The sequence below is a fragment of the Ziziphus jujuba genome, chromosome 11, assembly GCF_031755915.1.
Source record: "Ziziphus jujuba cultivar Dongzao chromosome 11, ASM3175591v1".
NCBI lineage: Eukaryota > Viridiplantae > Streptophyta > Magnoliopsida > Rosales > Rhamnaceae > Ziziphus > Ziziphus jujuba.
In genome coordinates, this window is record NC_083389.1 from 8,332,749 (window position 1) to 8,356,106 (window position 23,358).

General features: G+C 32.8%; 2 protein-coding genes across 2 annotated transcripts; one reads left to right on the plus strand and one right to left on the minus strand.

Annotated features, from left to right (window-relative positions):
* Positions 1-7,996: 7,996 nt before the first annotated feature.
* On the plus strand, positions 7,997-8,946 carry LOC107434946 (ethylene-responsive transcription factor ERF024). The gene has a single exon (XM_016046467.4). It carries the CDS (start codon positions 8,296-8,298, stop codon positions 8,944-8,946), a length of 651 nt encoding a protein of 216 aa, XP_015901953.2. The 5' UTR covers positions 7,997-8,295.
* Positions 8,947-16,908: 7,962 nt separating this feature from the next.
* LOC107434936 (UPF0481 protein At3g47200) lies at positions 16,909-20,461 on the minus strand. Its single transcript, XM_016046457.4, has one exon. It carries the CDS (start codon positions 20,212-20,214, stop codon positions 18,838-18,840), a length of 1,377 nt encoding a protein of 458 aa, XP_015901943.1. The 5' UTR covers positions 20,215-20,461; the 3' UTR covers positions 16,909-18,837.
* Between the last annotated feature and the right edge of the window lie 2,897 nt (positions 20,462-23,358).

Genomic DNA, 23,358 nt, shown 5'->3' on the forward strand with positions numbered 1-23,358 from the left:
AAACACCCTTCTGACAATTTAATCTTATTTTAAATGTTTAAATCATAATAATAAAATTATCAAGTTCTTACAAATTTAAACTTTTAGGGAAAAATGATTTCTTAGCAAATCGAAGTAGTGTGCTTTACAAGGAAGGGGAGAGTTTTTGGTTTGCTGAAATTGAATTTGATAAAAGTTCTTAAGCATAATAATTGCAGATGACATGGTGGGCATTTGTAATTTCATCTAATTGTATATCAAGGTTTGAAGATTATCTACCATCCTAGGTTAGATGTCAGCATTTGATTGGTGAAACGCTCACACAAAGAATCCACCTTAGAAAATTGTTAGAACCCCAAAATTTTGTTATCCAATAAGAGTATCTTTCCACAATCAGAATATAGCAGCCGATCATAAATGGCTGTCTCAATCTAAAATGAGAAATTCCGATTCATCAAAATCCGATGTGGGGCCCACAAGTGAATGATAGCTTGCGACCCAAATTGCATGATAATGAAAGGCCTTGATAGAGATTGGTTAACAATAATAATTACACCATGAAACAAGGATTTTTAATGTGAGATGGACAAGGAAAAAAAAAAAAAAAAAAAAAAGGTGAGAGAGAGTGGGAGAAGAGTGAGTAGTCAAAGGGAGTTTCAATTGCTGGCCGGAAAACATCCGGCAGTGAGAGCAAATTAGAAAGAAAGGGAGTTGCCAACCAGGCGATGGAAGCTTTTTGGTTGATTGTGGTTAAAAGGTGTCTTATCGATATATGGGAGTGAGTTGTCACCCTAACAAAGCTTAATCATGATTTCTAAGAAAGTTGGAGCTTTGGTTTAAGTAATTAATTAAAGGGAGTATCTTTTTTCATTGCCTAAAGTATCTTTGTCTTGAATTATCAAAATCCCATCAAATGGCTTTGTGAGAGCTTGCTAGCTAAATTCAATTTCTCTAACCTCTCTCTGTTCACTCCACTCGCAAGTCCCAAGGGCACTATGATGGGCCAAGGTCATATTTGATTTGGGCCTCAAGTCCAGTTTCGTTAAGAGTTTAGATTAGCCTAATACATTTAAAATAACTTTTTTGTTTTTTGTTTTTTAATTTTTTTAATTTCTGGGGGTGGGGTGGGTTTTTTTATGTTAAGGTTATCGACAAAACTTCAGTATATATATATATTGTTAGAGTTAGTGATCCGAATTCTTGTTGATCCGATCCGAAAAGCTCGCGGTGCGACCTATTTGGTAAAATTAAATTTTGGAGAAAAATTTGGGGTTCTGTGGTGGAAGCGGAGGTCTCGGGCCGATAGGCCCGAGACCGTAGCCCACCACTGAGCCCGACGGGGGTGCGGGGGCAGCGCCCTCGCGGTATGGACCTGTTCAATTTTAGGGTTTCTTATGTATTATATATTTTTGGTTTTCGGCTGAAATTAGGGTTTAGAAGGTATCGCGTAGTCAGGCTCACCTTTTGTACCAATCTTTCGATATTGGATTTGCTTCTCCCTGCCCGTGGTTTTTCCCGTCAAGGATTTTCACGTTAATTGTGTGTTTGTTCTTCGCTTTCTTTGTTTCCATTGCTATTTGTTTTTCTCCCAATTCCGTAACATATATATATATATATATTATGCATAAACCTATGAGCCTGAGCTAAGCTGAATGAATGAATATAGAATGAGGAACATCTTGTAAAATGTGCAAAGGGCCTGTTTTTTGGCTCTACTGGTTTGTAGGATAAATAAGATTGATAGGGTTCATAGGAACATGCCTAGACATTCAAGTCGGGTCTGGGATTTTCCTGTTCATTGCATTGTCTTCTGGAATGTTGTCCTCAGACTTAGAAAAGAGAAAAGAAAAAAAAGTGACTAGGATTAAAAATATATTAAATATTGGCTTTACAGGTTATTAATGATGAGGATGGATTAGCAAGCCAAGTTCACGTAACCATCGTTGGCCAACATGAATTCCATTTATCAGAATCCTGAGAAGGAGGAAAATTTGCAGAAACAATACTTCAGGAGCATTAACAAAGAAAATATAAAATGATGCAGAAATGAAATTAAGAACAAAATGAGAAATTATTATTTTTATTTATTTGTAAATCAAGCAAAATTGCATATTTCAGATTTTTCTTTTCAGTGATTGGGTTTAGGAAAAAAAAAAAATTGCCAATCGCTATCTGTTTGTCTTAATTTGATATTATATATGTATATATATATATATATATATATTTATATATAACAATTAAAAACCTTAAATTTTAAAAATTTGATGGCGATTTAACATAATAGAACGTAGTTGTCTACCAATTTCCAATCAGTCCTATTTATGATAATGTATTTTTCTAATGTGCAAGATTCCTTTAATTATTTTTTAAGTTTGATGATGAGTTAATATGCTTAATCATTATGTAGGAGAATAATTGTTCAAAAATGGTTTTAAAGTTAACATCAAATTCATTAGTACAATTATATAAAGGAGCTGATAAGACCCCTAGGACCATATATGTAGCCAGAAGTTATTCATCAGTTAGGATTACTGGCAAGGTTGAAGCTGTCCGATTCCTAAAAGCTTGTAAAAATATGAGTACAAGGGGCCATAACCATTTAATACAATTGCTTTTTTGCTTCCTTTTATTTTGTGTTGTATTATCATGATTGAGATGTTGTATTGTTGGAGTTTTTTTTGGGTCTTAGACCTTCAGTATCTTGTGGATTCCATCTTTTTCGAGATCATTAAGTCATAAAATTCCATCTTTCCATTGGTCATTGGCCCGACTAATCCGAATCGAATCGTGTTGGACCACAAAAGTGTAAAGCTCTTCCAGCGCTAATTTTCTCCATTCATAATATTTGAATCCGAAACCTTACTTAAGGGAAACAAGTACCAAATCATCTGAACCAACTGGCGTTGGTTTATTGTTGGAGTTTAATCAAATTAGAAATCAACTATTTCACCAAAAAAAAAAAAAAAAAATTTGCAATCAACTTCATTTTGTTTCTAAAAATTATGTATATTCTTCAGTTAATTCAAAGTCTTAATAATTATTTTTATAATATAATAAAAGAATTACGATTTTTTTTCGTTGGAATTACAAGACCAAGACCACATGCCCTTCTTCCCACAGGTATCTACCCAATTTCTGTTGCCAATTCTGTCGGTATAAGAGAGTGTGTGTGTGTATATATATATATATATATATATATGTATGTATGTTTAGCAGCCCATGGAATAGTACAACTTAATATGCCTTGGAAGGTTCGTTGTTCATATAGCTTCATATAAAATTGAATTTCAAAGTCAGCTCAAAACTTACAAGTAGCTCATTCAAACTAAAGTAATGTCGACCAAATGAAAATTAAGAGTTTAATCATAAATTAAGCAGAATCATGGCCGACGAAGAATTAAAATGAAATTACTCTATTATTTTTAATTCAAAATTTAGAAGGATATATCACGTATGAATTAATAGCACAAAAACAACGGCTGCTTCTGTTCATATCTCAATTAACAATGCATCCAGACAATACCTGTAACTATAGCCGAGATAGAGAAAGAGAAATAATTTCCTTACGCGGCCACAAAATTCTATCACACAACCCAGGCATGCAACACGGTAATGTATTACATAATTTCAAAGCTCATAATTAGTTACTTTTAATTTGCAATTATAAGAGATATAAGATAACATTTATGCGTAATGGGCCTAAGGGTAACCACTTTACAGATCAAGTCCTGGAAGAATTCCAAAGTAAGAATATTGTCTATCTAGGACTAGTTATATGGTATAGTTTGTGAGCAGCAATGTCTCTTTCAAAGCATGATGGTCATGTTGATAATGGTGGGTGGGAGTGGGGGGGCATAGCCCACAAATACCTCTCTAATCGCTAAAACTTGAGCGCATTTAGATTCCTTTTTTGAAAATCCCATTTTTAGTCCCCAAACAATCACAATCCTATTTTACTGTTTTGCTAAGCCAATGTAAGTACGACCAATTCCATTTTTTTTTTTTGGTAAGTATGACCAATTCCTTGGTTAGGCCCACACTGGTACTATTCATTTATCGCTTCTTTCACTCGGTATATTAGATGTACGGACTGACTCAAGGTTTTTCCCCTTTTTTTTTTTTTTTTTGCTATCAAATTTAAATTTCGCAATATTTGACTAGAGTCAGAAACTCCTTTTTGCCTTACAATTACCTAAATAGAACTGGCCAACCAACCATTATGTATTCATTTGTTTGTTTATTTATTTTTTAGTTAGACTTATGATCTTTTATTTATTTATTTGTCTTTGTTTTGTTGTTCCCTTATAAAGATAAAGCTTTCCGTACTAGGTCATTTTTAATTAATTAATGACATAATGTAATGTGTCGCTGATTATCAATTTTGGAAATTAATTGACAGGAAAAAAAGTTGTACACTGCTTTTGGTATAAGCTAGCGGTTATGTAGTTTTAAAGGAGGTCATTTATTTTGTTGGCCCACTTCCCTAATTAGAAGGATTCACAAATGTCTGCACATATTATAGAGGAAAAAAAAATAAAAAATGAAAGTGCAAGTGATGCTGCAATTATTGATTAGAAATAATCTATATTTCAGCACATAAAAAAAAAAATATATATATATATATATATATATATAGAGGTCGATCGGAAAGGTTGGTTGAGTGCAAGTTGGTGAGAAATCCGGAGGTGGTTGGTCAAAAAAATGATGATACCAAATTCATGCACTTAATTTCATGTCATGGCAGGGCAGCGCGAGGCACCTAGAAACTTGCTTCGATGAGGGCTAAGTCGGTAGGTACAGGATGATGACTTCTAAGCTCGTATGCTATTTTGATTCCCACAAAGTCTCTACCTGCTTGAGCCACGCAACTTCATTTTGGAATCTAAATAATACTAATACTATTACTAATAATAATATCATTAATAATCATACATAGTAATAATAATACTAATAATAACACACTTTTCATCATCAATCCTAACTTCTCTCATGGACTTCACCGGAATCGTATGGCAGGAGAGGGGAGGGGTTGGGTAATAGGAAGTATTGTGAATAAAGTAAAATATAAGTCCCCATTTTTACTTCTGAATAATTTTAATTACTATAATAAAGATTCAAATTTTCCGTTATTATTATTATTATATTATTATTATTTCAATAGATATTTTTCATCTTCATTCATGTAATGCCATATTATTTAAAAAGATAACAAAGAAAAAAAAAACAATGAGCATATAAATGGTAAAGAGTTATGCTATCAAGAATCATATATTAATATTTTATCGGTTAATATATTATTATAACTAAATTATAGATAAGTGAACTTTTAACTGTATAAATATAATAAAAAATAAATCAATCAAATATTAACAAATAATTTTTGTACATTTATTTGATATCTCTATTAAAGTAATAATTATTGTTAGACTTTCATCCATATGAAATAATGCTATATCATTTAACAAAAATAGCAAAGAAAAAAAATAATGAGCATATAGACAGTAACTGCTGTCGGACAAGGGTGCATCTCTAATATTATAAATACATGACTTAATTTAATCTTATCTCTGGTCCAACATATCCATTTTTCCAATTGATAATAATGACAAGGAAGAATGAGCAAAGAATATAATTGTCCTTGTATATATATAAAAACAGTGGTGTTAATAAATTAATTCCAGTTTTATTTTGTGAATTCACCACATATGAACTGGGATGCGAGATTCTGATTAAAAAATTACAAGTTCATATAAACTTTTATGAGTGGTATAAGGGGTAGAACCCTAATTAGACGAAGAACGTAGATTTATACTGTTATAATATAAATGTAACGATTTTTAACGCATACTAACAAAAAGATAATATAATTTATCAGAAAAAATAATAATAAGACAATATAAAAAAGAAAGAAGGAGAAAAGAAGAGAAAATTAAGATACCCAGTGAACTATTATTTAGGCATTGAGACAATGATGCGATTAAGTTGAAATGAAAGTTTAGACATGGTCATCATCATGATATATATGTTTTTCTTTAACTCTAGCTTGCCATTTCTTCCAAGAGAAAGACTCTAGCATATAAATATTTTCTTTGCTCTTCCATATACAAAAGTACAATTTTGCTATAATGAACTCTCACGGCTATATTATTTTAGATATGGATCCATGATTATATATAATCTATATGAAAATTTCAATATCTTAGAAATTTATTATGTCCATTTTTTATGTAGTATGTACACAAAATCTATTATAACAAACTTATACTAAAGTTATTACCGTATAGGATAGATTTCTATCCAGTTAGTAATAGAATAAAAACAATTAATTTTCTTTTAGCTTGGTTTATTTTATTTTATATTAATATTTTAAATTAAAGACAACATAATGTGAATAGAAAAAAGGGTTAAAAGATTGGATTCAAAATCCTTTAAGATAGTTAACAGTTCAGGTGTGTAAATATGGCGGATTGTAGGAAAACACTTAATTATATTCATTAAAACATGATAATTATTTACGACCATTTTTCTTTTCTTTTCTTTTTTTTCTTTTTTTTTTTTTGGGAAGAGACATATGAAAAATGAGAGTGCGTTATACTTAATTTATTTCTTTCGGTAATTTCCTATTTTTCCTTTTAAGGAAAAAAAAAAAAAAAAAAGAAGGAGACAGAAAAATAGTAAAGTAACAGAGTGACCAGTAAGAACCGTCATGCAGGCGGATGTTATATATGACAGTGATTTCCTATCCATTGTGGAACATCCAACTCCATTATTAACGGCGTTGTCGGAAAGGACTGAAAACTCCACATTTTAGTAGTGATATTCTCAAATATTGTCAATCAGATGTAATGTCTAGTGGAATCCATGGATGATGAGTAGGGTTGTCCTAATCCACAACCGAGTAGACTAATATCCCTTCTCTAGATCAATAATATTCATAAAGGGAACTATATACGCGGCCTCAAGGCGTATTCACCATTAAATAGCTAGCTAGGCTTATATAATTTTGTATGATTTCCTTTGGTCAACTCTTTGCAAATAATTCACCAAAAAAAAAAAAACTCTTTACAAATAATTAATTACCAAATGAGAAAAAAATAAAAAAAAAACTCTTTACAAATAATTAATGAGTCTGTTTTTCGAATTATATAATTAAGAATTAAGAATTATGACTTAAACTCACACATTCAATATATCAACTTTAATATTGTTGCCACATTACTTTGTAATTATTAGGGAGATTTCATCACTTCTTATAAATTAGTTGAAAATTATTCTAATCTAATTCATAGCTATTAAAATTGGAGGGTGTTTTAGTAGGTTTTGAATTAAAACATAAAGATTATTATTAATGGTTATTACCAATTGATCCGTTCTAAAAAATATATAACTTTATACTTTATTCTGAGCAATATTTGAGCAATATTTTGTATACATATTTATTTATATATATATATATATATAATGTACACACATAGTTACTTACACGAAGTTTGTAAATTAGACCTACGAATAAAACTATTCAAGCTGAAGCTCAAAAATTAATATGATGATCGACATGTATATTTGTGTCTTGTAATTTTTTTTTTTTTTTGTTTGAGATGATTTGTGTCATGTAATGTGAAAATTAATTTGTTAGTAAAATAATGACTTATTATAACCTAATACTCTATAATTTATTTCATCTATGAATGTAGGGGTATGGGTTTGATATCTATATATCTAACGGTTTTACAAGGTTCATATAAATGGGGGTGACATGTATCCATTTGAATATTGGGTATGAGGGTAGAAACAGACATAGAAAATGTCAGAGAAATTGGAAGACTAAAATGAAAACCGAACAACCCACGTCTCGCACAAAAAGAAATAAATAAATAAATAAATAGAAATTTTCTTTGTTTGGGTTATTGGATGAGAATTATCTGCTCGAAAACATGCACTCCCTCATTATTATAATCAAATCTTTGTTAGAAAGATAAGTGATGCATATGATATAATGCCCCTCTTAAAAAAAAAAAAAAAAAAATCACTGTTCTTGACGTTAAGGCAGGTATTTTTACTGCAATATAAGCAGTCCAACCCAGATGTCCAACACTTAAAGCTGGCTTACACCCCAACGCTTCACACGCCGCAGTTCATCAACAACTGGTTTGCACTTTCTTCTTCCAAAAACACACTCTTGCCTCTCTTACGCTGCTATACAGATTCTGATTCTTCCCCTAACGATCCCCAATCCCCATAAATGGCTTCTCGCAACCTCCGACGGCCATCGCTTCCAATTCCTCACCATTCCTCTAATTTACTCTACCGGAAACCATGCATTACTCAACCCCTAATACTACCTCCAACTCCACTGGCAGTACTATTACCACTAGTAGCAGCAGCACCAGTAGAAACAATGCCTCTCCGCCTCCCTTTTCCACTTCTGCTGGGCGTAACAATCGAACCTATCGCGGTGTTAGGCGCCGAAGTAGTGGGAAATGGGTGTCCGAAATTAGGGAGCCTCGGAAGCCTAATAGAATTTGGTTAGGCACATTCTCTACTCCTGAAATGGCTGCTGTTGCTTATGATGTTGCAGCTCTTGCTCTCAAGGGTAAAGACGCTGAGCTCAACTTCCCTGACTCGGCTTCTTCTTTGCCCGTTCCTGCTTCTACTTCTCCGCGTGATATCCAGGCCGCTGCTGGCTCTGCTGCTGCAGCCATTGGGGCCGCTGCGGCCGCCATGGGAGAAGCAAAAAAGGATATTGTTGGTTCTTCTGCGAATTGGGGTAATCAAGCTGAGGAAGACACAGGAGAGGCTGTAGGGCGTCCTGATTTTCTGGATGAGGATCTGATCTTTGATATGCCAAATGTTCTAGTCAATATGGCTGAAGGAATGCTTCTTAGCCCTCCTCGTTTGGACTTATCCGGTGACTATACTCATGACTACGAAAGTACTGGGGATCAAAACCTTTGGAAATTTCCCTAATCCGGCTCTTTTATCAGCATATAACATCCATAAAACAAAATAAAAAAATTTAAAAAATAAAATAAAATTTGAAGAGACGGTAACCCTTGATATATATATATATATATATATATATATATATATATATAATATATGTATGTAAAGAAAGTCTCGCACCTGAAGCTTTAAACGCAAAAATGACCACATCAATGCGAGTGTGAGTGGCTTGTTTTTTTGTTTTTTTTCTCTTTTTTGTTACTTTGTTCCTTCGTTTTTTCTTTTGTTTTTTCTAAATAATATGTACAGGAGTCTTCTTCTTTGAAAATTGCTGTCCTATATTGCACCTTTCCATTCTCGTCATGCTTGTCGAGTGGACACAAATAATGTGCTGCGACGCAAAGCAACATTCATCTCTTAAATGTTCTTTCTTCTGTTTTTGGTAGATGAATTTTATCAGACAACAAAGGAATACATCTCAAATTCTGTGATCATTGGAAATTTACAAAATCTAAGCAATCTTTTATACGGGTCTCTATTTCCACTTTAATCGAACTCAATGCCTTGTGAATAATATTCAAGGTGTTTTCCATATCCTTCCAAGGGAAAAGAGACTTAAAAGAAGAGCACACAGATAGCTTCTCTGTAACAAATTTGGGGTATTGAATCGACAGCTCTCCATTACACAACCTTTAGCGCAAACGAACAGAATTCCAAGTGTCTCTCAATTCAAAAATCAGACTAACGGAAAAAGGTTTATAGGATTGCGCAGCGGAAATATCCTCCACATACACAAATATTATCAACATGAATCATGCATCCATTATCTACTTTTACCGCTTAATCAAGATAAAGCTGCACAATCTTTTTCCCCCTTAGTATGCCTCTGCCTAGAAGTAGAATATTACCTTGAGAAAATCAGAGGCTGGAAACCATCATTTAAATTGAGGAAGCAGAAGATTCTAGATTTGCCCAGATGCTCAATATGCTTGTTAATTCAGGGGTTGATGTTAATTTTAATTTTGTTTTATTTATTTATTTTTATTTCATATGGTTTACAAGCAAATAGCGCAGTTTGGTGAAAGAAAAGCTAGCAAGTTGGAAGGTTTAGTCAATATAATAATCAAACACGTTGATATTATAAGGTTTTTATTCTATATTTTTCTAACCAAAATAATTTATTACCTTTTAAAATTAGTTTCTGGTTATAAACTATATATTCAACCTTTGGTGATTGTTGATATGGAACCGTGGCCCACCTCAGACTTTGTTGACGTGTCATTCTCAATCCACGTGTCACTATAAGAGTGGTAAAAAATACTACGGAATTTCAAATATGGATGCTGACCGTTCACCGTCCTCTTTGTTTGGGGCGCCCCCACGAGTCAATGCAACGGTCGTAGGCTCGTAGCTTTAGGCTTATGTGCTACAAGGGATGTCAAAGTCTAATCGTCGTCGTACAGCGTAGCATGTGCAAAGAGTAGGCACACTATATATGTGTGTGTATATATATATATATATATTAGTAATCTAAAAACCCAAAATTGATTACACTTTTAATACACATTATTCAGAAGCTTTTTTTTTTTTTTTTTGGAGGTCAAATATTACAATACATTCTATATTAAAAAGAGAACATGTCAGTTAAATTTAGAATTTAAAAATGTATTTTCAATGCACCGTGTCTACAATACATTTACAACTAAAATTTATTTAAAAAAAAAAAAAAGGCTTGGAAACATAAATCTTTTCCCCATAATGGAATTAATATCTATTACATCTTTTTTATAAAAAAAAATTGTTTATTATGAACTATGATTAAATTCATGTTTCGACATATACGAATTTTGTACCATAGTGTGTCAAATTACCGAAATGATAGTTGTAAATTTCACATGAAGATCAACAAATTAAAATTTCAGTTGAGAAATAAAAGATTAAGTTGGCAGAGTTAACGACATTTTGTAGAAAAGAAAATGATGCGAAACCTTAAAATGTAACTGTATTTTCCACATTGAGCCGCCATTAGAGAGTTGTACGTACGAGTGCTGCGGAGGGAGCATGATTACACTAAGAGTAAGCAGTGTATAATGCAATGTGAGATTTGCATGTCAGCTGCAGTGGAACGTAGACCAAGCATAATATATATCTTAGATATATATATAGGAAAAGAAAGAGAGAGGGAGAATGGTGCATCTAAGTATCGGTAGCTACTAAATGCCTTGAAATTCCATTTTTGTTGGTTGGATGGAGAGTAGGCACAACTCCATTAATGGCCAAAGTCAAGAAAAGTGATAATTATGTATTAAGCAATGGTTTAAGCACCACAACAGGCCTAATTATCACCTTTATTGACTGTGCATAACACATTTGCTATGCTTTTGCTATTCAAGCCTACGGATGACATGAGCACATCTATCTTAAATTAGTGCCTCTATCTATTTGGCTTAGCCGTCGGGCAGTGTTTTATTAATACAAAATATTAAGACAACCATAACACAACTGTCTCACTAATTTACGAATATATATAGTCTTCTCCTTTTTTCTTACAAGAGGGGAAAAAATTATAGGAAATTCATTAATTAAATTCTTTGTGAGTTGAATTTTACATATATTCTTCTCCGCAATAAATTAAGGGGGAAGAAAGCTAGAAATTGTTTCTTCATGAGTATAAACATTACGATATTAAAGAAAGAAATACAAGGTAAGAAAGATTTATAGCCAACTACATTTCAATTATCATTAAAAAGCAAATAAATTTGGAAAAATCTTGGTCATTGTCGGATGGCTTCTATATGTAAATCTTACAACAAAATCATAAACAGTCGGAGGATTTGAAATTAGATGCATTTGATTTTATATATCGAGATAGAATTCATTTCTAAAAGCTAGCCCATTCATTTTTTTTTTCCCCCTGAAAAAAATGCTAAGCCGTTCAATCATTCTACTATAAATGACGCCCGAAAAAAAAAAAAAAAAAAAAAAAAAAAACAAAAGAACTTCAGTACTTTAATAAACTTTTTGGGCCTTGGATTTATGGGCCTATTGGGCTTTCTGTAGTATGGTCCACAGAAGGCCATCCTCAGTCCATGGGATACTGCTTCCCTAGTCGTATGCTTGTTCACCATCCTTACATACTCCACTGACTACTAAAAAAACCAAAAACGTTCGTACTATTTACACACCCTTGTATTTGTATATGTATAAATATATATAAATATACATGTAATGTACATAAATCTCCTAGTTAAGCTTCTTTGAATTTTACCCAAAAAAAAAAAAAAAAAAAAAAAAAAGGGAGACTCAAGCTTCTTTAATAGTGACCAGATGGTCAAATACATTATACATGCCTGTAAATGGATGAGAGATGAGAGCAGATTGTACTGACTAAATTAGCTATTAATGGTAGGATATAGTAGGATTATATATGGTAGTGACTAAATGCTTCTTGATAAAGCCCTTTTGATTCTTGTTGAATGAATCAATTGTTTAGCACTTATAGCGAAACAAAACTAATCTTTATTCGGTTTTCCCCCTTGGATTATGTTTGAATTATAATCAGGTGCCAAAATTCTTTTGCCTTTTTAACATATACAATTAAAGATAAGAGGCTGTCACTCAAAATGTCTAATCATAATTGAAATTCATACCGTAATTACAAATATTCAATATAAAAATGATTGTAAATCTTATTGTTACCGTTAATACAACCATCATCAAAAATATAATCCCCTCCCCTTTTTCTTTCACTGATGGTTGATTGAATTGTTACTGTAATATTAGGTTAATTAAGGTTGTATAGGGATGCCCATTTAACAATCATTTGCTTCCAATTCCTTTTTAATTTTTACGTCAAAAATATTTCAAGATAATTAATATTAACTTAACCATTAACGGTAAGTAGTCAGACTTGTATAGTTTCTAATATCCTAATTAATAACTGAAAATTATTTGATTGGGGGCTTTGTTATCACCCTTATACACAATTTTCTTTCTGTATTTTTCTTTTTTTTTTTTTATTTTTTATCGTCCCTTACATAGAATTTTCGAATAATAAAGGAATTGCTTTCATAAGCATAGTACAGTTGCAGTATCGGAAAAACAATTATACATCCAAAGAATAATACTGTTTATGTTTATTTTGTTTCATGGTAACATTTCAATAAATTCAAAAAAAAAAAATGTAATCAGTTTACTGTTTGGAGATATAAATTAAATTCTAAATTATTTTCATTGAATTTAAAGATAAAGCTCCATGGAAATTTATAGAATTTAAACGATGTTCCTATGGAATTTGGAAAAAAAAAAAAAAAAAAAAAAAAAACACCTCAAACTCAACACACACGTATGTAAACATATATATACATGAATCTAACTTTTATTGGAAGAGGAGATACTTATTAATATTTTAATTTCGATCAAAAATTAAGCCCATATTTAATTGGATAATAGAGACATCTTGTGATCAAAGATCAAATATATATATAAATATATATACATGAAAAAAAAAATTAATTGTATTTTATTGCAAAAAGTAATAATAATTTAGAAGAAAGAAAATTTATTTAGTTACATTCCTTTGGAAAAAAAAGTTACAAATAAAAAATGTTAGATCAATCTTTAAACAAAACAAGAACGGCTGAGTAGAATTTCACGCCGTTAACAAAGAATAAAAGAATGACATATTTTTGTTTACAAAAAATACAATTAATATTGGAAATGATTTTTCCTTCTCCCTTTGGGTGAAAGAAACGCAGCTCAAGATGTACATTGGGCCGAACTAACAGTGGCCCAAACCTTATAGAATGGGGTTAACTTGGCCCCGACTAAACACATATGAAGCATGGCGTATCGTCGCTGTGTTTTCCTCGGCGACAACCTCTGCAGCTGGAAACGGCAAGTTTCTCCTTTTGTTGTCGGTGTGCAAAGTCTGTTTCCATATTTTTAAATCTGCTTGTTTTCTTTTTCTTTTGCCTCTGGAACAAGAAATTACCCTTTGCTTTAAATGGAGATGACAATTTACGTAGCATATGATCATTATTTTGAAACTCCATTTTTGAGCCTTATATTTGCGTATGTATCTCACTTGTGGTTGTTCTCGACAACAATCTCTTCCCCAATCAACAGTGTCCGTATTTTGAAACGCTGAAGAATAAGACTGTCTTTTGAACAATTACGCATCACGAGTATATGCCAGATGAAATCGCAGCGACTGGAATTGAAGCGAACTGGTTTCTTTGTAAGAACTCACGTTGAAGCGGTTAAAATATGGTAGAATATTGTTTTTATGGTCAGGTGCTTTGGAACCACAAAGTCTTTGGTATTTTATAGGAAGGGCTTTTGGCCCTGTGGTTGACTAATCAAAATTTTCAAATTTCGGCCAATTACCAAAAAAAAAACAAAACAAAACAAAACAAAACTTTGGCAGTACGACTTACTATTCATTTCCTCGGAAGCGCAGACCAAGTCATGGTGGATTTGAATTACCAAAATAAGGAAAAAAAAAATGTCATGGTGGATTTTCTACTTACATGTTGCTTTTCTTTAACAGCTCTAGTATGGAAATTATTCGTTTTCATATTGAAACCATTCATTTATTTATTCTTCAATATTTTATAGTATCATTATGCATGAATTGATGTTTGTGTTACATATTTTTATGGACTATCTATAACAATGTAAATCATTTATTTGTATTAATAATGTAATTGGGACTGATTTGTTTCTTAACTTATGTAATCTCATCTTTGGGTGTACATTCGCTCCAATTTTTCAGTTAGCCTATTAAATTAAAGTATCAATATTTTCTACAGGCATAATTAATTTACCATATTTTTTATCATTATTATTATTAATTATATTTCATGTTATTTCAAAATTATGGATAAATCATGTAATTTGCACATGACATTAATCTTTTAAATGTTACATTAAATAGAATTCTATGATCATTTTTTATCTGTTTAGAAAATTAAAAAAATAAAATCTGAAAGCAATGTGTTTATTAGACACTGCTATTCTGATATATTTATTTGTTTTTCATTTTGCTAGAATAAAAAATTCAAAATTTTTATTTGACTGTTTTTTAAAATTAGTTATTCTGATTAATCTTGTTTATAAAATACAACTTAATATTGTATATTAGATCTATGGATATTTCAAAACACTAAATATGTTGATTAATAATATGATTAGTTGAGCATGTTTAGATTAAAATATGTTGGCACTCACAGCTTGCCCTAATTACCTTTCTTTTTCTTCTTTTTTTTTCCCTTCTTACTTTAGTTTTACGTAAAAAAAAAAACAGAAATGGCAAATCTCAAGTTTATAGAAATCTTTTCCACAGAATTATATTTACCATATTGTTGTGGCCTGGTCATAAATTTAAGGATAAGACCGGTGGTTGCTGTATGGCATATATAGGTAGTTGGATAACTATATTTGGCTGCGATTAATACTGGTAGTTGGTATAATGGCTGCATAGTAAACTCGTGGTCTAGACCAACTTGCACTTCCTGTTTTTTATTTTCTTATATATATATATATTTTTTTTTCATTTTGCTAATTTGACCAAATTTTCTTTGAGTAACTCTCCAACTTTTAATTTAAACCACGACCCTAAAAAATATTAATTGCAATAAACAAAATATTAAAAAATAATAGAAAGAAAATACCCCACTTGGAAGAAGTATATACGTAAAGGTATCAGTATCTGACGTACAAGGTGCCTAATCACCTTTAAATTTTTAAATTAAGTTTGATAAAGTCAAATCATGGATGTGTTTGATACATAATATGCATTTATAACATGTATGGCAGATTAATAATATCAGCTTATTTCTAATCTCAATCTTACTCCTTTTTAAGGTAAGCTTTTATATTATATATATATATATATATATTACACCTCTATCAAAACTATAACTCTTAACGCTTATAAATTAAATTTTCCCCCAAAAAAAAATTATAAATTAAAAATATATGTTTAAAAACAACATTGAATTAACCCTATCTATATATAGTTTTTAACAAACTATTTCTTATAAGCTATTAAAAAAAAGTGGTATAATGCAAGTTTTTTTTCTTTTCCATCAATGGCATAATGCTAGTTTGAGGGTATTCAATTAAATATATATATATATATTACATCCAAACGACAAGGACCACATTGGACGTATGCGGAGTCAGACAGAACAATGAATTGCTTGCGTGTTAAAAATGGTCAAAATGTCAACGATTATATCGTTGTTCTTCTGAATCCTCTGGTTACAGCTGGAATATTAACACTTAATTTCCCATCACCAATATACCCCCAAAAATTGATATTATCGAATATTAGGTTCTTTTTAAAACCAAGGTTTATTTGTTATTTTAATTTTATTTATTATTTTTTTAATGTAAAATTTGGGAGAGAAACTTAATTATCTTCAGACTTTTAAAATCAAAACTTCAACAGTGATTACCATCAATTGGGTTGTTCTAAAAAAGTCAAGGTTTAAAAAACTAAATATTGCTTACTTGTACGTCTTGTCGACGTCAAAGACTGCACAAAACTCAGTACAATAACGTAATGAATCGAAGCGTTAAAATTTTTTGAAGCAATTGGTAAAATTTTTGTGAGCGTTGAAATCTATGAAATCGTTTTGATTGAAACTGTATTCAATCTTTAGGCTAATCAGTACAAAATCATCCAAAATTTTACCAATTTAATTATTTGAGGGGAGAGCGAGCAAGATGCCAAGACTTTTTGATTGCTATGCAGATTGTCTTTTTAATCTACTTTTTAGTAAGGATAAGTGGTAGCATTATTTAATTAGGTAAATCTCAAAAGCATATGAGAAAGTTTATGTAATAGTTATATAGATAATTACATAGAAATATATAATTTCTAAATAAATATTATTATATACTAGATACTGAATGATTTATTACACTACATCACCTATATAAAAATTACATAAAAAATTTCTCAAAAAGATAATGCTCAGCAAAAATAATTTGTTTAAGACTTTATAGAAACATGATTAACAATTAATATCAAACAACCCCTGTACTCACTTACATTAACGGGGTATGAATTAGCTCTCATACATTAATTTCAAAAGATAAAACAACTTGATAATAGAATTACATTAACTTCAGTGATATCTTGCAGTATAAAACATGTTTGTCTGGACCAAGTAGTAAATTTGTTTTACATTATCGATTAGTTTGATCATCATCTTTCACAACCACGACTCCGGGATCTAAAATCCGTATCTTAAAGCGTTCAAGCTTCTTCGACAAGTCTTCCAAAGATCCACGGAATTCGCTGGTAGAAGCACCTTTTTGATTAGTAGTTGGGTCCTTTATCGTCTCGAAATTCAATTGGTCTTGTATTTTCGCTGGAAGCTTTTCATAAACTACATCTTTGACGGATCGAAGCAGCTTGACAATGCCCTTCCCATCTTCATCTTCTTCTTCTGGTTCTTCCACTGCTGTTGCTGGTGGCATATAATTATTCAGATTATATTGTGATGGAATAGTGTCTTGATATTGTGTCTGGGGCATCATCGTAGCAGGAGGATCACTTGTGGACTGAGAGAAAGGCATAGGGTCGACGTTGATCGACGTAGTTGTAGATTCGAAACCGTAGCTATTTATTGGTCTTGTGGGTTGGGGTAGTTGCATTACTACTCTTTTCTCAGAATTCATTTTGATGCTTCGTGAGGATGCTCAAGTTTCATATATATATATATATATATATATCTATATTGCAGCAGTTCTGGATCACAAAGAGTCTAAGCAGTGCCTTTTGTAGTCTGAATTAATTGTTCGCCGAGTGTTGATGAAGCTGAAAATAAGATTTTTTTTGCGATGTTGCAAGGCAATTAGGCAAGCAAAATGTCTCTTGGTCTCTAAAACTCTAGGGCTTTGAGCATATATACTCGGAAGGCACTTGGCAAGGCAACCTTTATGCTTTGAAAGAATCAAAAATTCAAACATCGTATTTTGAAAATAACGTACGAACTGGTCAAATTTTCAACAGTCAAATTTTCAACAGACTGACTAGTTAAATCTTGAAGAAGTAGCTCCTGCGAGCGAGTTTTATAAATTACTTATAACCTTTTCAAGTGTTTAATATTAAATCTCTAGCTGATCACGTTTCAGTATGTTTATATAAAAAATTTCCAATCAGTGTAGCATTGATTTTGTTTTTTAAAGATGAATATTTAATTTAATTCTAGGATCTATGCACATTTACTTACGTTTCCTGCAAGAAAATAAAACGATGAATTTTCGCAGATTTGATGCACTCAAACTATTTGACACTGTCCACCTTTCTTGTATGTAACTTGTTGAGCCAATTATTGGAATATCAAAGTTAAAATATGAAGGTGGGGAACACAAATGTCCGATGTTAGTTTAAAAACTTACCAAATGACAAATTAAAGAAAATAAAATTGGTCAAATCTATTTCGAACACGATCGTGCACTTATAGTTGAGAAAAAGTAGGACTGTTAGTTAGATGGCCTAATCTGCTGAGAAAGAAAAACACAAAACGCGGACCTTGGTCAACACCTCTGATTTTTTGAATGTTTGATATCCGTCGTGGTGGTTCTCACAAATGACATGGCAGCAATATCATTCATACATATAATTACATTTTGACAAACAATATTAAACATTTTATGCTAAACAAGGTTTAATCATAATTACTGGGATCTTTTACAATAACTTTTCTTAGTTGCTGGATTTGAATCCATGACCTGTTAAACAAAACGCGGATGAAATATTTTCCATTATTATCAAAGAAAAAAAAAGGGGACATTTTCCCTTTGAAATCTCTTACTTGTTCTAAGAATCAATAACAGTGCTCTAAGGACGCCATATAAACAAAGAAAAACATAGATGGAATTAGCACAAAAAGATGATTAATTTTGCCTTGGATTACGATCATAATAATAACCAAGAACGGTGTATATAGTCTGAGCCAAGGTGAAGAGCAGTAGAACAAGAGCAGCCAATGCGGAGATGAAAGACCAAGGCGTATCAAAGTATGTGTACTTGAATCCCGCCCAAGTAACATGCCAACTGTTGCGATAATATTCATGAACATCATTGAACAAATTCGACAAGTAGCACAGTTCGATATCAAAAGCCACATCTTTGCCTAAGTTATTGCTGAACCTGGCAAGTTCAGCATCGTTTCCAAATGAATTCTCGAAGATGTTTTGGTCGCAGAGGTACTCCACGTCCCTAGAGGTGTTGACAATGCAGTCAATGAGCGTGGCATATGTGGTAAAATGCTTTGAGCAGAACAGTCCGTAGCACTGCTCGAATGCCACGCAGTTCAACAGGAATGAGCTCATGAAATCGTCGATGCAAACGGTGGGCATTTCGATCACTCCGCGCTTGAATTTCACCGCCAAGAAACTCTCTGCGTCGGCTGGTGGCCTCAGCTCGATTCCAGCTCGACGGAGCTTCGACACGCAGGGGATTAAATGGGTTTGGGGGTTTCGGATCTTTCGCTCTTGATATTCCGGATCCGGAGGAATGAAACTCGTACGGACCAAATCCAGCAAATGCTTGCCTTTAATATTTCGATGCTTCTCGATGACTTTTTCCGGCCTCTGCATCGCGTTGTTAAAGAATTGCAGGGCAAGAAGGGATAAAGAGGTTTTGGATTCTTCATCTCCAGGCAATTTCGTGAGCTCGTACAGTCGTTCGAGAATAAAAAATGGTATCTGATTCTCGAGTCTTAGAAAATCCCTGTAAAAAAATGGTATAATCCAGGCCATTGTGACGAGCGGATCATCGGGCTCAAACCGAACGATTTTCGCAGCTTTACGGAACAACTCGATGATGAAACAGCCATCTAGAACCATCATTTCGAGGAATTCATGGGTGGTGAGGTGGATTGTTTGGGAGTAGCACTCTCTGGCTTCAACTTCTAAATCTGCTATGGCTTTAAAGTAGTCCTTCAATTCGAGACCTTTGGGTTTTGTTCTGGAAAGCAAAGAACCCAAATACCGCCATTTGTGCTCCTCGATCATTTTGAACTGAGGTTGGCCGTGGTTATAAGGTCCGATGGAGACGATGTGGGGCTCATAAGCCTTTCCGTTGACCTCCACTAGGCTCTGTGGGACTCTGAAAATACAACAGGAGCTTTTACCTGCGAATTTACCGAGTAGCCTTGGAGACTCTGTTATTCTCTGCTCCATGGATGATAATCGATCGTTGTCTACCTCCCAAGCTATTATGACGTGGGGATTGGAATTGGATTCTCCATGTGCCGAATTGGTCCCCATCTCAGTCGAAGATTTTGATACTACAAATCTTATTACAGGTCTGTGCGATATGGACGAAGGACAAAGAACGAGTGCTCTTGCGATGTCACACCGTTTCGGCAAACCAATGTAATTCACTCTGAGGAAAAATAGAAATATATATAAAAGTCACCAGTGCATTTAGACGCCGTCCTCCCCAATCTTTTTCAATTTTTTTTTTTTTCTTGTACAGATTTACCATGGTTAAGTAGGCCACCATCCTTTTCTGGATAAAATATAGTCTCATTGTTTTATTTTATGTTAAATTATTTCTTATGAATATTCTAACATATTTGTTAGGTTCTTTCACGTTTGCTTATTTTCAAACTTATATCGAGAAATGTTTTAAAGTATTTATTTATTAAGAAAAAAAAAAACAGAGTAAAAAAAATTTAGAAAATAATTTTCCATTCTGTCTCCCTATTAACATTTCAAAAAAAAAAAAAAAAAGTTATCCCTTAAAAGCATCTATACTATAACGAAAAAATGAGTAAACCAACAAAAAAAAAAAAAAAAAAAGGAAATAAAGTGCGTCGTAAAAGTTATGACATATTAATATTTCTGATTTATTATTTTTAATTTGAAAATTAGTGTTAACAATTAGTATTTATTATGATCCAAAAAATATATATTGTTCACTTGAAAATTGGCATTTAAAATAGCTAATAACTAATAGTACCTTATCCTCATAAAAAATAAAAAATAAAAAGAAGAAGAAGAAGAAGAAGAAGAAGAAGCTGATTATATTTACATAAATAAAAAAGGGAACCCGTAAAATTTTGGGTTTAATTAGGTGATTCCCATTGGGCTACGTTTTTGGGGCTGTTCCCAAAGGGCAAGCGAGTGTTCACTCATATGCTAAGCCCAATATAAATAATTAAGCCAGTTAACAGCTGTTGGCCCAAACTTTCTTGGGTCCGGAACGCGACTATTCACTCAGATGTTGTTGTTTCCACACACAACAACATTAATTTGCTTCAGTTCACCTGTTAGCTTTTTTATTCCCATTATTCATTCCTGCACCACCACGGCCCTGCCTTGACAAAAGGTGACAGACTGCTGAGGGTCAATGAGTCAGCATCATTGTTGAGGATCATTGCTTCAAAGCTTAATCCGGAGTTTGCGAATTTCGAATCGAGAAAGGTTTATAAAAAGGTTAGGGACAAGTTCACGATGACCTGGTAATTTAAAAGCTCGCAGCGGCATTAGAAGAGAGAGGAGGAGGAGATGTAGTGTTACCGATTATATCATTGAAGAATATGGTTTGACTGAATGATTTCCTCCTTTGCAATTCAACTATATTGAGGAATGTCAATAATAGTTTAGGAGAAATCCAGGATATGTAAGAAAGCAACATACTAAATTGTAAGATGATTATCACCACAAGCTAACTAGATCATAATTTTCATTGTGATTTTAAGAAAGTGAGAGCAAGAATGAAAGATTTTGGTTATCTCAAAACACGATTTAAGAGATTTAATTTAAAATTCCAGCAGTATAAAACTAAAAAAAAATGTATATATATATATATAGTTTCGCTCAAATAGGTAAATAAAATTATCATGAATGGGAAGTATGCAATTCTGAAACCAAAATGATGAAATTTGTCCAACAAATAGCATACTTCCTCTTTTAAAATAATGGTCTCCTACTAAAATTAGCATCATATAGCCGGCAAAAGCATTGGTTGACGAAAGAAAATGTCCAGCTTTGTAGTTCAAACTACATATATTTTGGACAAAACCGTATATATATATACCCTTCCTTTCCAAGATTGTTTCTTGAAGCATTTTCGACTGTAAGATATGCCAATATATATACATTTTATCGATTGGACAACAATATTAAATATTTTACTGAACGAGGCTTTTGACATCTCTTACTTAATTAAACTAATTGACCCAAAAAAAAAAAAAAAACGTAATTAATAAACTAAAAAAAAATTCGATGGAAACAAACAAATATCATTATATGCCAATTTTCTGTTGGACTACTTAGGGCCATGATAATAACCAAGAACAGTGTATAAAGGCTAGGGCAAAGAGAAATAGAGCTAAAGCAGCCCATCAGGGCAAGAAGCAGAAGAACCTCGGATCATTAATGTAGTATCCGTACCTGAAGCCATTCCAAACAACATGCCACGGCTTTGACTAAATTATTGATGAACCGTGCAAGTTCTTCATCGTGTCCCTTGATGTTTCGGTCGCAGAGGAAATCGACGTCCCTTGATGTGTTGACAAGGCAAAGTAGGAGTGTGGCGTAGGTGCTGAAATGCTTGGAACAAAAGCGGCCGCAGCACGGCTCGAATGCCGCTCGGTTTAATAGGAACGAGCTCATGAAATCGTCGATGCAAAGAGTGGGCATTTCAGTCACCCTAGATCTGCGCCTGAATTTTGCATCCAAGAAACTCTCTGCGTTGCCCGGCTTGAACTCGATTCCCCTTCGAAGAAGGTTCGACGCACAACTGATTAAATGGTTATGGGGACCGGTCTGTCGCGCTTCATCTTGCGGAGGCATCAAACTTGAACGGACCAAGTCCAGCAGATGGTTCCTTGAAGATTTCGATGCTATTCGATGACATGGTGTGGCCTTTGCATCGTGTTGTTAAGGAATTGCAGGGCTAGACGGTGCAAAGAAGGTATTGTGTTACACGTTGTGCATAGAAGCATTTCAATGGCCATGGGTACCACTGATGTGGTACACATTGTGCATAGAAGAATTTCTCCTTAAAGAAACTATATTAATCAATCTGGAAGAAACTCTTCCTATATAATCAAAATACAAAATCTGATGCACTCCCTTTATAATTTTATGAAGATTATGTAGATCCAGAATATACTCATGACCAATATCAGCTAAACAGTCGGCAGCGATGTTACACCCCTAAATACAGAGAAAATCTTGCATGCAGCGTTGGTACCACTCCAACTCCTTTCATGCCACTTTTTAAAAGTACCATATCAGATCAATTTATCATCTCATTATCATCTTAATTATTTTTTTTAAGCATGAAATCTTTTTGCACGCACCGGTTTATCTTCCTCACCCTTCACTACCAGGGCTTATAGATCTCATTTATCTGCACATTTCTGTTGAATAAATTAATATTTGTGGACTTGACATAAT

Excerpts from the sequence above, each read along its gene's own strand:
- LOC107434946 (XM_016046467.4), top strand. The coding sequence starts at position 8,296 with ATGCATTACTCAACCCCTAATACTACCTCCAACTCCACTGGCAGTACT.
- LOC107434936 (XM_016046457.4), bottom strand. The coding sequence starts at position 20,214 with ATGGGGACCAATTCGGCACATGGAGAATCCAATTCCAATCCCCACGTC.